This window comes from Stegastes partitus, unplaced genomic scaffold, assembly GCF_000690725.1.
Source record: "Stegastes partitus isolate 25-593 unplaced genomic scaffold, Stegastes_partitus-1.0.2 Scaffold1731, whole genome shotgun sequence".
NCBI classification, from domain to species: Eukaryota; Metazoa; Chordata; class Actinopteri; family Pomacentridae; genus Stegastes; species Stegastes partitus.
The window spans coordinates 1-15,475 of NW_007579462.1; the positions used below are offsets into that span (position 1 = coordinate 1).

Here is a 15,475-nt window from a genome sequence, read left to right on the forward strand (position 1 = left end):
TATTCCTACTCATTATAATGGCAAGTTTAACCATAGTCTGCAGTGCCGGTTATATTCCGTCTACTCCCATACATGAGACAAAGCATTTGAAGTACAACATGATTCAGTACCGATACATCCTAACATGCCCCCCTGACAACATCCGTTAGACAGTCTGACGTGTAGCCAACAAATAATACATCAACGTATAAAAATGACCTCACGGGGGCAAAAAGTGGATCAGTTTTCTTTATTTTTTTATAACAAAGTTATGATAATGCACATTTCACAAGGATAGAACTCCAAACAACCACATGTAGAGGGCCATGCGCAGGCGTACTCCACCTTTATGTATAATGGTACAAAATATCTAAAGCCATTCACTCCCCAACAAAAGCCTCGAAAGACGTTCACACTCATTCATACATGAAACATACAAACACTTCAGGAAGAAGAAAATAAAAGGAAACATCTAGGAAGACGGCCTAAAGGGACTGACTGTATTCATGATTTAAAATAACTTACTGAGTGGAGATGAGGGACTGTCTGGGCAAAAGGCAGAACAATATGTACATGCTAAAGGCGAGATCATTCTAAACATGCATTCACTGATGAATGTACACAGCAAGGCGACAGTTTGCTGGTTATTCTAACAGTATCATAAATAGATGTTTAAAAACTAACAAAAGCCTTTTTGCATGTGAGCACTTGACTTGTAAAATTATCTACGTCTGTGCAGGTATTTTAGCTGCAGCCCCACATACACGTGGAAATCTGAAATGCCAGAATAGGAACAGTAACACTCTGGATGGTTTTTCTTCTTATTAGAGCAGAACTGGTTCACGCTGCAGCTCAGAAGGATTTGTGGCATTTTTTTTATTACATGAAGTGCTAAGTGGGTGGGGTGGGGGGGGGACAACAGAAATAGGCATATTTTCAGTAAAAGATTCATGCTCAACCGACAAAATATTCAACCGTGGCTGTGCAAAAACCCACTGAGCACGGCAACAAATGTAAGCGATGCAGCGTGAACCAGGTTTGCCAATAAGATCACATAATAAAACAGGAATACAAAAAGGTCCTATCGTTGCAGTAGGAGAATACAGGAATCAGTGGGGCTTGAGGACGACAGTAAAATGACCCATTCCTCCCTCTGCCAGACTTCAAGTTGACTTCACTTCTTCTTTTGGTCTGAAACACAAAACAGTTGAGGAGTTGAAATAACAAAATACAACCAGTAGTGATTTTAGAGGCTGTTTCCTGCCTCTGAGTTGCTCTAACCTGGAGAAAATCTTGGTCCACTGAAATAGAAAACCTACTCTTTAACCAATCAAGTGGTTGAAAAAAATCTACACGTCTCTAGATTTACTGAATAAGCCGCAGGGTGCTGAGTGCAGGCTACTTGCGAGGCTTATTCATCTAAATGAATGATGAGTAAGCGAATCAATTAGTTTGGACCCAACTCAAAGTAATAGGAAACATTAAATATAGACATAGCAGTCTCCAATAGGCTGTGTAAGTTCTACTAACTTGGGGGAAATGACGGATGGTGTGCTCCTTCTAGAAAATAATGGATTTAATCCGTCGAAATCTAAAACCGCCCGGTAGGTTTGAAAGGATTGTAATCTTTAAAAAAATTTAAAATTAAAAAAGAACGTCAAAATTCTGCCACTGGTCAGAGCCAGCAACAGGAAAAAACTTGTCAGATTTTTTTTTTTTTTTAAAGATTATTTTTCTGGCGTTTTTGCCTTTATTAGTCAGGACAGTGAGAGAGTGAGACAGGAAAGGGGGAAGAAGAATGGGGAGAGACCTTGCAGCAAACTGTCGTGAGCGGGAGTCGAACTCACGAACACCGCACCGGGGAACTATAGCCCCTGTTCATGGGTTGCCTGCTCAACCAGGTGAGCTATAGGGGTGCCCACTTGTCAGATTTTTTAACTTGAACTATTCATCTGTAGTTTTACATTGTTCCGTTGGGACACTTCACCAAATCTGAGCCTAAAATTGTGATATTTCATCTTCGCTGTATTATACATGGCTCTTTAAAAAGCGACCAAAATTGAACGGTTTACACCAATTCCTGCAAAAACCAAATCATTCAGTGGTCCTATATGTAACCAGGAAGCCACAAGTGACTCAGATGCAACCAACAGTCAGGTGAAAAGAGATGTTCGGCTGAACTGCAGGCTGTGCTGACAAAGCAGAGTGGATGGAAGAAGTAAAATATCTATAATACGTACATTCACCAGGTTTTACAGTATTGGTGACAACTTTGGGCACTTGAAAAAAAAAAGGTATATGTTGATACCAAATTCTAAAACATTTTTTGAAAAATAAGAAACCAAAGACATTGGATGAGAGCATACTGACCATCTAATCAACTTGTCAACATGGACACTACATCCTGAAGATGAATGTTTCTTACCCTGACGTGTCCATCTTCTCTTCCTCCTTCTCTTCCTCTTTCACTTCTAGAAACCAAAGAAACACATGATTATTCGCATTTGTTTTTTTTTTTTGACGTCTTCAAAAGCCACATTGTCTTGAGAAGAGTCTCACCTTTCTTTTCTTCTCCTTCCTTCTCTTCTTCCTTCTTCACTCGTTTCGCCTTCTTGTGGTTGGCTGCGTTCCTGCGGCCTCCACCCTGACCCTCTGCCTCGTCCTCAGAGTCAGAAAACTCCTCCTCGCAGGCTATCCTCTTGTCATGGGCCCGGACTGAAACACAGAACACACACGGAGACGGTCCATTAATTCCCTGTAAAGCAATCCGCGCATCCTCCCAGCTTGTATGTCGTCAATTTGTGTCAAATCCGACGGAATTCAGGAATTACGTTGCTGCATCATCTTAGACTTTGTTTAGATTTTAACAATTTGTTATGTCGGACCCAAAACTGAGCTTGGCAGAATTTTGAGAATTTCTGAAGTTGCCAGATTTGTGAATTTTTGTAATTTAGTAATTACCAAAATATATAGTAATGTAGTATGTAATGTATGTATGTATATGTAATGTAGTAAAATTGGAATTCTTAATTCTGGAAACCCATTTTGAGGTTTACCAGTTGCAGAAATAAAACTCCCACAGCCGCAATATTTGGTGAGCACACGGAACTGTTTCCAGCAGATCTAAATGATTGAATGGCTCCAGCAGAGACCACATTTGTAATTATTAACCCTGGAAAAGGTTCCAAAACGTGTGCTATTGGTGGCCTAGAAATACACATTTCCTTCCAAAAAAAAAACATGTTTGGATTGACATCTCACCGACTTTTAAGGCCTTCAACATCAGCACCAGCAACATACTAAATTCTCAAAATTCTGCCAAAATATTTTACACAATTTAGTTTTGGTTTTCAAATAAGTAGTAATAATAAAAATAAGTAAACTCAAAATCTGAGATGGTGGAACAACACCCACTATCTGAAATGACATGAACCGATCCCATTTCCTTGAATCCTCTCTTTAAAAAAAATATATTCTTGTAGACGTTTCTTACTAGAGACGCGTTTGTCTGGGTCTTCCTCATCCTCGTCTCCACTGTCCGGGTGAGGAGCGTCCTCTGGGATCGCCTGCATCTGGACGCCGGGGGCATGAGGCAGCATACGGAGGTTTTCAAACAGACGCTGTTTGATCTTTTCCAGGTACTCGTTGGTGTTCTGGTTGGTCATGTTGGAGGGGCTGATGTGGAGCTTGAAATCTGGTCCAAAGTACTCAAAGTAGTCGTTGTAGGGCAACTCGTTGGGAATGGAGCAGTCTAGGGCGACGGCGGTTTCGTAGGTCCAGCAACGGGCCACGTTGCGAATGGTGTAGCCTCCACCGCCGAGCATCAGCAGAGGGAGGTTGAAACTTTTGATGTACTCGACACACTTGGCATGGCCTGGGAGCATAAACACATACACATGTTAAATTCTCAATATTCCTAAAGCAGCTATCTGTATCGTCTTTGGACTACTGTAAGGTTTGATTGTACCTTTGATGGTGAGGTTGAAGCAGCCCAGTCTGTCTCCAGAGAGAGAATCGGCTCCACACTGGAGAACCACAGCACTTGGCTGGTACATCTCCATGACTTTAGCCATGATCTAACACACACAAATATAAACATTAAACATTTTGGTCAGAGAATGAGCCTGAGTATTGATAGTTCTCTGTTGGGTTTTTAAAAAATTGTATCGTCATGATGAACGTAAACTTACGGGCTTAAAGATGGCTTCATAAGACTCATCATCAATGCCGTCTCTAAGGGGGTAGTTCACGGCATAGTACTTGCCCTTTCCTGCTCCAATATCCTGTAAACATTGGAAACATCGTGGAGTTAATGCTTACACATGTTCAAGATACACTGATGATGTTCTCGAGGAAAAGTGACAACAACTATTGCGACAGAAAAACTAACCCTCAGGTCTCCAGTGCCAGGGAAGTACTCCCCATACTTGTGGAAAGAGACAGTCATGACCCTGTCCGTGGTGTAGAAGGCCTCCTCCACGCCATCACCGTGGTGGATGTCAATGTCTATGTACAATACCCTCTGGTGGTATCTACACAGGGCACAGCATTCAGTTAATGACAGAATAACCCCCCTGAACCCCAAAATTTGTCAGCAGGTTTGAAAGTCATGTTTTGTTTTGTTTTGTTTATAAATTACCAAAGTTACAAAGGAAAAAACAATCATAATTCAGCCAAATTACTTAATCGACGCATCTCATTTAAAATTTTGCAAATATAACAAACAAATAGAGCATGTGCTGTAAACAGTTTCTGTAAAAAAAAAAACTTCTGTGTGCTGCAGTATGAAACTACTATCGACTCCTCTGTAGAACATAGAGCCACCTGTGTACTCTTTGAAAAATGTTCTTGTGGATTCCATTTCTTCCCGTTTTTGTAAAATAAATAATCAAAGATATTCAACTTTTGTTTGTTCTTTACAAAGGCTTATGATCCTGCAGATGAAACAATATAAGGCCAGAAAAGCTAACTGGCACCAAAATTTACAAAAGCCCCATACATTTGTCATCTGCTTATCATAATCTCCACAAGTGACTTAAAATACATTCAGCCACTTTTACAGCAAGGCAAAAACGCTGTGCCTGTCTGAAACTAACCAACACAGTCAGATAGAAACTCTAAAGCTACTGTACTGATCGATGATGAGTGAGCTTAACGTAGCACTACTCATCATTTCAAAAAGGCGATCTGGTGTTCGGCATCAGTGCTATTGTGTACACCAGACATCACGCTCTCTGACAGGTGTAATCCACCTAAACCACATCTGCAAAGTGCACGCCAGATTACCTTCTGGTCCAAATGAACTACAACCCTGACAAATGAGTGAGCACACTGAATAGAGGAATCAGCAGTGGTGAGAAGCTTACTTGAGCAGCTCCAGGATAGCCAAGACAATGTCGTTGACGTAGCAGAATCCAGAGGCTTCAGACTTCTTGGCGTGATGGAGTCCGCCGGCCCAGTTGATGGCGATGTCTGTCTGCTGCTTGTTCAGCTTCACTGCTCCAGCTAGAGGAAAGTAGAGAACAGTCCAAATCAGAATCTAGAGGACATGTGTTCATCTTACTGAAACTGCTTGTTTATATCACTTCAAGGAAACATTTTAAGTCTTAGAGCTGGCTTTAAACCTTAAATTTCATATGACTGTGTCTGTGAGTTGTTTCATGCTTAAATTTTCGTAAAAAAATATGGACATTCTGCTACACTTAACAGCATTTATAAGAATCTTAGAACAGGCGCTGTGCATCCTCACTCTCACGTCTAAGGCCGAACACTGAGTGGTTGAAAATATCATCCTTTAACCTTGTCCAAGACTCAAGATGCTTACTCCACTTCGAAGTATTTCAAAACATATGATCTGGAACCAAAGCAGCCCTGTGCAGTATGCCATGACTCCTCTATGAGAACAGTGGGCAACAACTATGTGACGTGTGGTTGGAATAACTTACCCACAGAGCCGCCTGTTGAGAGCTGGCAAAACTCAAACAGACCATCAAACACTGGACAGTCCTCTCCGACATTAACTGTTAAGAAAAAGAACAGGACAGACACCTTTAATAGAACTGAACATGAGGAGTATGTGACCGTGTGAGAAGAAACCACGACACTCACATCTCTGCATCTGTTTGCTGTACTCAGACATATTGTCTGGTCGGATGGACCTCAGGAACTTAATGTAGTCGTCACTGTGGTATTTTGTCATCTCTTCACCACTGGCTTTGTGTGGTCTCTGAAATCACACAGAAACATAATGATAAAAAAAAAAAGCGAGGCCTAACACTTTTCTGTTGATCAGTAATTGTTGGGTGTGGTTAGGATGTTACAGCCTCGTCTCTAGGAGCACGGCAATATTTTTATGTCATAAAGTTGAAGTACTTGGGACTGATGATAAAATATAAAACTGATCTTTAGCACAGTCACAAACTACCTACAATTACAACCCATATAATCAGTCAACAACTAACTGTTAAAGCTCTCTGAGAGGAAGTCACACTTTGGATTTATGTTTTGCAAAAATAATAAAAACAAGTAATTGTGTGAGCCTCTATTAATATGAGTTAAAGTGGTAATATATCACTAATTACTGGTACAATCTGGTAACAATTCAACATTGTTTTGCCTCAATACAGAACTTAAGGTTAAAGATTTATTCCAACATAACAAAAATAATGAAAATGTATTTTTGTTGACACAAAGCTAATGAAACCACAATGGACACTTTTTACCTTGAATTTTAATATCTGGTTGTCTAAGGTCAGTGACTACTCACTTATTTTCCCATTTGTGACTTAGTAAAGCTTTAAAAGAAGTGGGAGCTAAATTAGCTTTATCGACTTCAATGTGGAGGACGAAAAAACATCAAAATATTCAACAAGAGTTTTGCGTCAAAAAGGTTCAATACGTATATTTTTCTAGTCAACACGGTTAAAGTCAACGATTAAATCAATGAGCTGTCAACTATTAAACTAACTGCTAACTATTGTGATAGTCAATTTATCAGTTTGAATATTTTTTGAAAATATGAAAGTCAAAATAGCTGCAAGGTGGAGCAGTGGTTAGTATTGGTGCCTCGCAGCAATAAGGTCGCCTGGGATCTTTCTGCGTGAAGTTTGCATGTTCTCCCCGTGCAGCGTGGGTTCTCTCTGGGTTTCGCACATTCCAAAAACATGTTGAGGTTAATTGGTGATTCTAAATTGTCTGTAGGTGTGAATGTGAGTGTGTTTGGTTGTCTGTCTCTAAGTGTAGCCCTGTGATAGACTGGTGACCTGTCCAGGGTGTCCCCTGCCTTCACCCTGAGTCAGCTGGGATAGACTCCTGAAGCTTGATAAGCTTCCTGGTTGATTAATTATCAGCTGATTTTGTCTCATACTTATCACTGATCAAATTGAGTAATCACCACCCTACTGATGTGATCACATGGTCAGGGAATGTAAGAAACATAAGTAATTAATCAGTAAAAGCTGCAATTTTTAAATACAGAACAATATACACACCAATTTATCTTACTTGTATATGATTTCAATTTGTGCAATTTATAAGCACCATACTAAAAAATCCCCGTTGAAAATGTTCTCAGATGAAACGTGGGGTGATCATAATCCAGTCAGTTGGTCTTGGAAATCTTCAACCTTTAAGACTCTTGTGCACTTTTGCCAGCTTACTCCTCAAATAAAGACAATGCCAACTGTAAGGTGTCACTGGTGTAACTCACATAGATCTCCATTTTCCTGTACAGTCCATAGTTGAGGAGGAGGTTGTGTGTCATGCGGATCCTGTGGGGCTTCATGGGGTGGCCCTGGCCGTAGTAGTAGTTTCCCACATCACCTATGAGCGAAACCAACATTAAGACAAGTTCAAGATCAGAAAAAAAGGTATACTGCTGCTCTCCTATTTGAAATGTGTGACGTTATTTGCAAATGTTAAATACCTTCGACTGAACAGATTTTTATGAATCACGATTAATCTACGTCTAGGACAGATTCACCAAACACTACACTGTGGAGAATTGATGTCAAACCTTGATCCATGTGTCTAATCTATAGCTTTACACGAGACAGGAAGAGATAGGGCACTATTGACAGACGTTTTCGTACATGCTGAGGTTGGTTCATTGGATTTTTCATCAAGACAGCTGATAATTTCTACACTTACTATATTGTTAAAATTTTTATTTTAACAGCAATCATTCATAACCGAAACAGGAAATGCATTATAACTGAACGACATTTATTTCTACGGAACCATTTTGTTAAATAACACCAATCAAACTGGAAACCGGTGCATCGGTCTCCTCTTGTCGGAAGTTGTTAGCAAGTTGGAGGGTCACTGATGTGATTAGCGCCGGGTAGCTTCATGGCTCCGCCGTGTTCCCACAATGACCACATTAGCTCACATGTACGCCCTATAATTCAATAAAATGCTGTACTAAGTAAGGAAATTGGAAGGGTTACTGAATAACCAAAACGCGCATTAGGACCGGATGATTTATTGCGTGCAGTCTGATGCTAACGGCTAACTAAGCATTCCATGTAGCTAAAGCAGGCTAGTTAGCCAATCGAGCAAGCTAGCGTTAGCTTGCTATGCCGGCTAGATAGCCTGGTCCTATGGCACACTTTTTAGAAAGAGAAATACGCGTGAAAATTACTAAACGCTTACACGCCTCCACAGCCGCTTCAATAATTAGACAAACTGAGGTGCACGAGTTGAATATTTACCGTCATAGTAATAGCAAACTTTTTTCTTTGTTCCTTGAGACAGCGCCATTTTACACCAATTACCCCTCTGTGCTCGCCGGCTTCTCTCTTGCACCAGGGAGCTCGCGCTGAGCTCTCCGTCAGCCAATCACAGCGGTGCAGCCGCCCGACTGGGAGGCGCTGGTGGACAAACCGAAGACCACCGAGACTGCAGCCTCCACCTGACAGACAGAGAGTGTCTAGACTGCATGTGTAGGTCAGGACTACAGGACAGCAGGTGGTTTATAGTCACTTCAATATCAGTAAGCTTCAAGACAAAGACAAGTTTTCTTCCCTGTGGGACAATAAAGTATCTTATTGATCCTCTATTGATCTCGTTTTAATTGATGTAAGCCTGGATCCGGTGTAGGCAGACACACACTTGGACATTTGGAGTTACTGGTTATTTTTTTGACAATATATTTCTACTTTTTTTATTTATTTATTTATTTTTTTAAACATGCATATCTATTTTATTTGTGTATTTGACAAGAACAGTTCATCTTATATCTACATTTGCACTGCTTATTATTCTTACTATTATTGTTATTGTTGTTATTGTTATTATTATTATTATTACTATTACTACTACTATTATTATATATTTAATCCCTATCTTTTATATATATATATATATCTATTCTATATACCCCCCATTCAGAAGCCCATTTTCATATTCTGTTTGCACTATTCTCTTTGTTTGCACTATTTCTTATATTTATATGTATATTTTTTATTTTTTTTCTCTCGTATATGTGTACCTCTGTTTAATGCTGCTACCAACAACGTGAATTTCTCCACTGTGAGATAAATAAAGGCATATCTTATCTTATCTTCATCAATAAAAAACAAAACAAAACAAAACAAAACAAAAAAAACTTTGAATGAGAGTCCCAGAGTGAAGGACCACTTTTCAAAAGATTTTCTTAACAGAACAGCATTTGTAACCAGATATATGAAGTGTAGGACAATGTGTTTTGTCCATAGAAATGCTGTAAATCGCCTGGGATGGAGACATGTATTTGTATTCAAAAATACACCGCGATAAGTAGCATTTGAAGAATGCAGGAAAATGCATATTACTACTTTTTTTTTTTTTTTTTTTAAGAATTCATTGTCCTCTATCACACTGTAGTCTGTACTTTCAGGCTTTATATCCAGTCTCAGCACTGGAGCAGATTAGAAACCAGACAATAGGTATCAGAGCGGTGGTGTTCCAGGTAACAACCAGCAGGTGGCAGTACAAGCTCATCTGTGTTTGACTGTAACTTGGAAATCTCTGCAGACCCTGTCACTGCTGAATGAGAAATGCAGCACTTCTGAAGTGATCTGTGACAGAATCTCACTTACAGCATGCAGTGCAAACAAAACAGTGATGTACCGAATAAACAAAGCAGCGGCGAGATGAACCGCAGCAGTCGCTGATAGTCCACAGCTCATTGCATCTTCTGCTTCTGTACAGTGTAAGAAGACAGTTTGCACAATTTAGACTGGCCTTGTGAACTGACTTGCAATTTCAAATCTGTTAATAAAAACAAAAACAGGGAAAAAATAAATAAAATCTACTGCTTGAGGGTAACAGATGCATCTCCTACAAGAGGCAAAGAGCTGTATCAAGTGGAAGCTTCAGCTTTGTTTAAATAATTCATAATTGTTTGAAGGCTGGATCCAAATGTAGCTCAGATCTCAACTCATCATATCACCATGTGAACTAGGTCAGTTCACCCAGAGCAGGGCTGCTGTGTTCGGTTAGCCATTTTCAGGAGGCTGCTCGCCTTCAAATGGAGGGAAGAGCGTGGACGTGAACGGGGCGGGGGGCAGAGGTAATGGTGCTGAACTCAGGGCCAGGGGACTAATAAGAGGGCCAGGGGTCAGTGGAGCTAACATCAGAGTGTTCAAGTGTTCAATTATCTGCGTGTTAAATAGGAAATCACAGATTACGACCTGACTAACATGTCGAGTGAGTGCAATGTGTAACCATTTGATCACTGATCAATGCTGTGAGGAAATTACTGTCTGCTTTGTGTGTGTTTCACCTTCTGGGGTCTCCTTGATTGTTTTTTTATTCGCATTACTTGAGGCCAAGTTTCACAAACACACTTGCATCATTTTTGGGATTGAAAAGTGGATAAAATGCTAAAAGTTTATATGACTATTGACTTTTATTTTATCATGTGGCAGATCGAGCTGCTTCTCAGTGCTGGATCTCTACAGTTTCTTTACACACCGCTGTGGGGTTAAAGCTCAATCGGAGTGAGTGCCAATCTAATAATGACTAATAATTACATGAGTGAGTAGAACTTCATTGATATTGAAGTTTGGCCAGTTCAGTCTTACTGTAGCAGATACAAATATAGCACGAATAAACCTGATTACACCCACTGTACTGCTCAGGTTTCTCACCATGCGTTACAACCACCTGGGGGGTGAAGTCATTCGCTCGCCACGGCTCGTTCTTTACGGAAATGACTGACGTATTGAAGCAAAACAATGTAGGCTTTGCTGACTGACAGCACCTGTAGCCACAGTGGCTATTATGAGATAATAGTAAAAGCAGCAGAAATCAGTTATAGAAACATCTAATATGAAATACAGTCACATCTGATGAAGAAACAGGAAATGTGTTGAATTGTGATCGGGGTTTTTTTTGCTTAATGAATTAGAACCATTTTTTTCAAAAGGTTCTGTTATTTCCAGCAGTGTCAAGTTAACGTTGCACAGTTTTAAGCTACTTCTACTCCACTTGAGTATCTTAATTTAATGCTACTTTCTACGTTTTCATTCCAATGACAAATATTTTTTTATTTCACTACATTTATCTGACAGTTTTCGGTACTTTACAGGAGCCTGGGACTTTGTAGATCTATCAGGATGATATATAATGAATTGTTATACACCTAACAGTATATGAAAATCACTTCCACCACAGTCAGATACAATATTTCAATGTTGCTTGCAAGGATCAGTAATAATAATCTGTTGGTATAAGGTGTGAAAATACATCCCTGATTGATCCCATTTTGGTGTGTAATGAACATTTCTACTGTAAGTACATTTTGTTGATAACACTAACATACTGCAGTAAGGTTTGTAAAGTTGTTTTGTTAAAACTGTACAATTGCTGCTTTTATTTAAGTATTTCTTCAACTACTCGTTATTTCATCTTTTAGAAGTGATGTAGTTTCACTTTGAATTGGGTTTTGAGGTCAAACATGAAAGGGAATAGCACAGCTGCTCCAATTGTTTAATCTTTTTACTTTTCATTTGTCCAATATGGAGCCATAAACGTAACAATATACAATACCAGAGTTAGTGGAGCAGCCTTTAACGTTGTTCGGTTTCAATGTGTGCAATAATTAGGCAGATTTGAACAGTGCATCCTTCTTACTGTCCTCCAGCAAGGCTACTATTCATGGAGGTTAACATGCAAACAGGCTCCAGACCCTGTTAACTGTTAATGTGCTACTCTGTAACAACAAATATAATGTCTGGTGGAAATAACCGTAAAGACACATAAACAGGCAGGTAACCAACATTTATTTTACCATTATCAACTTTACAATAAAACCAGTAACATCTGTCAACATTAGCAAAATAAAGAACAGAAATCAATCCAATGTATTTACAGAGACAAAGCAGATTCAGGCTCACACACGACAGATAAACAACTCTGCTTCATATCAAACCGCAACAGTGAACATAGCAAGCTTAAGTGTTCTTTTTTTTTCATAGTAAGGTAAAAATCAAAATTGTCTATTTTTTTTTCTTTTTTTTTAAACAAACAAGACATAGCTTCTGAATCTTTAAGATGGTTCTCTATAATACACCACAAAATACTTCAAATTTGGGTTAAAATATAGGAATGTAAAAAGTTGGCGAGTCTCTTTAATTTTCTGATTTCATGTTTTTTTTTTGTTGTTTTTTTTTTTTCTCTATTTAACAGTCATTTCAAGTGGTGGTGGTGTCCTAGTATCTTATCTAGCGTCAATCCTTCAGCAAGGAGGCATCTTGAGCTGTAGATTTTTAGGGAAAAGATGCTTCGACTCCATCCTTCTCCATTCATCCTTCATCCATCTATACTTTATGGTGTCATTAGCTGGCATTATAGCCGTTAAAATCCATTTTCCACATAGCGACCAACCCACAGCCTCAAACTCAGTCCAGGTCCAGATGTCGAGCAGTAACCAGGGAAGTGATCTAGTGAATCTAGTCTGTCGTCTTGTTATCATGACGAAAAGTGGCACGTCGAAGGAGTCTCTCACATACATGTGTATATATTTACATATACATATATCCATATACATATGTATACATATACACATATATATATAAATATATATATATACTCTTAAATTTTCTCTCTCTCTCTTGAAAAACAGTTCACCCAGTTCATTGTGAGCAAAAGGTACAATCACTCCTTCTTTTCAGAGGGAGCGGGGGTCGAGCTGCTCTCCTCTGTTGGTTTCGTGGCCTCAGGGGCTGGAGCAGCAGCTGCCTCCTTGGCCTCCTCCTTGGGGGCCTCCTCCTTGGCCGGCTCCTCCGCCTTTGGAGCCTCGGCCGCAGCGGCAGCCTCCTCCTTCACCTCCTCTTTCTTCTCCTCCGCAGGAGCAGCAGCTCCATTCTCGGCGGGCTTCTCCTCAGAGGGGGCGGCAGCGGCCGCTTCCTCTTTCACAGCCTCGTTCTTCTTGCTCTTCTTCAGGTTCAGTTTGAAGTTGAAGGACTTCTTCAGAGAGAACTTCTTCTTCTTCTTCTTGGGGGTTTCCTTGGCTGCAGCCTCGCCTTCGGGTTTGGCAGCCTCTCCATCTGCAGCAGGTGCTGGCTCAATAGCGTCACCTCCTGCACCAGCCTCAGGCTCCTTCGCTGCCTCAGCTGAGCCATTGGTAGCAGCAGCATCCCCGTCAGGCTTTGTAGAGACATCGCCATTGGTTTTCACGTGTCCATTCTCCTGGAAGAAAGGTCAAAAGATAAAAATGTCAGACAAAAAAATGTCGTCTGTTTGCATGGCTTGTGTGTTTTTATTCACAAAGCATCTCTGCACATGCATGAAATGCCAAGAAAACTCATTTCTGCTGCACATTTCTCATTTCTTTTTAGAGCATCGTTGTGCTCATCAATTAACCACCGTGTCGCCTGGCTCAGAGGCGACGCCTTGCAGTACTCTAATCAGCCGACAGGCGGCGGTAGCTGCTCACAGACCGCCCGAGGTACCAGACAGACAGGCTCAACAAAGACCAGGCTGGAGCTCATCGATGAGGATGAAAACACTACAATTTAGTTGTTTTCTCCCGGAAAAAAAACCCCACCAGAGAATCATATTTTAAGTAATTTAACATAATTCACATAATAAAAGTAATTCTGTAATCAAGTGACATTTTAGGTATTTGATGGGTGTGCGGGTAATTCACACCCCATAATAATCTAATTATGGTCCAAAGTGTCATATCGATGACTGAATGTGACTCATTTGACTTATATTGTATTTTGGAAAGTCCCGGTTCGCAGCAGAGGTGTCCAGACGACAGGCGGCTTGGTTCTAGCAGGAGGACTGTAGTAGACTGCCTACGTGCGCCCAGGCTGCCCCCCTCCCCCCTGATGCCCGCCGCTACCCAGCACGTTGTGCGGGTTTTGGGGGTTAGACCTCAGTCACAAATTAAAAAGCACACTCACTTTATGCTTGGACAACCGGGATACACAACCTCACCCCGCCGGCTGATGTGGTACTTTTCGGGGTGCTCTGTGACCACCCACCCCCCTCCTCTCCAGCAGCGATGCTCAGAGCCCCACCTGACTTCCAAACATGTCCTCACATTCAAGTTTAATCAATTCACCGTCGGCTAAAAATTCACTAAACTCGAGTTTTCGTGTGAGAAAAGCCAACTTTTATCAATTTGTACTCCTCCGTTTGGTAAAAAAGTCCCCACGGAGCGCCAGCAGGGTGTAATAATTACCTGTCCGTTGGTCTTGACGGCTGCAGCATCAGCGGCAGCAGCGTTCGCCTCCGCGGCCACCTCTCCCTTGGATGACTGGGATCCCATTGTCTTCGGTTGAGTTGCGGTGGTGTCTTCTAAAGCAAATTAAAAAGAAAAACTAAAAAAGAGTGGGTTTTAAGTTAATCCAACCCCCAGGGCGAGTTAAGTATCCGGCGGTGAAAGGAGGAAAAGTGTTTTTTTTTTGTCTTTTTTTTTGCTTCAAACGGCGGCCACGTCCCCTTCGGTCTGTCCGACGGTCTGACTTGTCACCCCGGCAGAGAGAGACCCTCTAAACTCAACGCTCGCTCAACGCATCGCTTCAACATACAGCAGGTTCAAGGCGCCACCCGGGGGCGGGGCTAAGCCGGGATCCGACGAATCAGCGTCTCCCTTCAGCGGGCTCTGGCCAATCCCCTCTGACTCCCTTAATTGTCCCCGCCCCCCGCTCCATAAGACCCCCAGCAGCGAAATCAATTCAGCTCAACTAAACTCAGTGTTTTATAGGCATGAAACTACAAAAACAACGCTGACATGGCATAAAAAGAAAGACATCGTTTTGTCCCGGTAAATCATTAACTCTCCTTTTTATTGTAGTTGCCTCTGTTTATTTATCTCCTTTGGTGTGATAGTTGAGTACTTATTCAGAAAGATAAGATCAGGAATATTTACCAAACTTCTTACTACCGAGGCTCGATCATAAGACCAGAACAGTGAGGTTTAATACTGATTGTTTTTTGTTTTTTTTACACCATTTGTGTGCAAAATTGTGTGAGAAAGCTGTAATCAGTGTGGACCTGC

At 40.9% G+C, this 15,475-nt stretch overlaps 2 protein-coding genes across 2 annotated transcripts; both read right to left on the bottom strand.

Moving 5' to 3' along the window:
- Positions 1-214: 214 nt before the first annotated feature.
- LOC103372307 (probable histone deacetylase 1-B) lies at positions 215-8,766 on the bottom strand. Its single transcript, XM_008301915.1, has 12 exons — positions 8,691-8,766; positions 7,688-7,800; positions 6,088-6,205; positions 5,925-5,999; positions 5,346-5,484; positions 4,370-4,511; positions 4,170-4,262; positions 3,947-4,055; positions 3,473-3,853; positions 2,539-2,694; positions 2,405-2,450; positions 215-1,170 (listed from the first exon to the last, which is right to left on the bottom strand). The coding sequence occupies exons 1-12, from the start codon at positions 8,737-8,739 to the stop codon at positions 1,143-1,145; spliced, it is 1,449 nt and encodes a 482-aa protein (XP_008300137.1). The 5' UTR covers positions 8,740-8,766; the 3' UTR covers positions 215-1,142.
- A 3,458-nt stretch (positions 8,767-12,224) lies between these two features.
- marcksl1b (MARCKS-like 1b) lies at positions 12,225-14,981 on the bottom strand. The gene is made up of 2 exons (XM_008301914.1): positions 14,657-14,981; positions 12,225-13,653 (listed from the first exon to the last, which is right to left on the bottom strand). Exons 1-2 carry the CDS (start codon positions 14,741-14,743, stop codon positions 13,120-13,122), a joined length of 621 nt encoding a protein of 206 aa, XP_008300136.1. The 5' UTR covers positions 14,744-14,981; the 3' UTR covers positions 12,225-13,119.
- Between the last annotated feature and the right edge of the window lie 494 nt (positions 14,982-15,475).

Bases quoted from the DNA above. Each gene is read 5' to 3' on its own strand.
- marcksl1b (XM_008301914.1), bottom strand. From the start codon at position 14,743: ATGGGATCCCAGTCATCCAAGGGAGAGGTGGCCGCGGAGGCGAACGCT. The intron at 13,654-14,656 runs GTAATTATTACA...CCTTTCTTCCAG, and splicing joins CCGTCAAGACCAACGGACAG to GAGAATGGACACGTGAAAAC.
- LOC103372307 (XM_008301915.1), bottom strand. From the start codon at position 8,739: ATGGCGCTGTCTCAAGGAACAAAGAAAAAAGTTTGCTATTACTATGAC. The intron at 7,801-8,690 runs GTAAATATTCAA...TTTCGCTCATAG, and splicing joins AGTTTGCTATTACTATGACG to GTGATGTGGGAAACTACTAC. The intron at 6,206-7,687 runs GTGAGTTACACC...GTGTGATTTCAG, and splicing joins ACAGGAAAATGGAGATCTAT to AGACCACACAAAGCCAGTGG.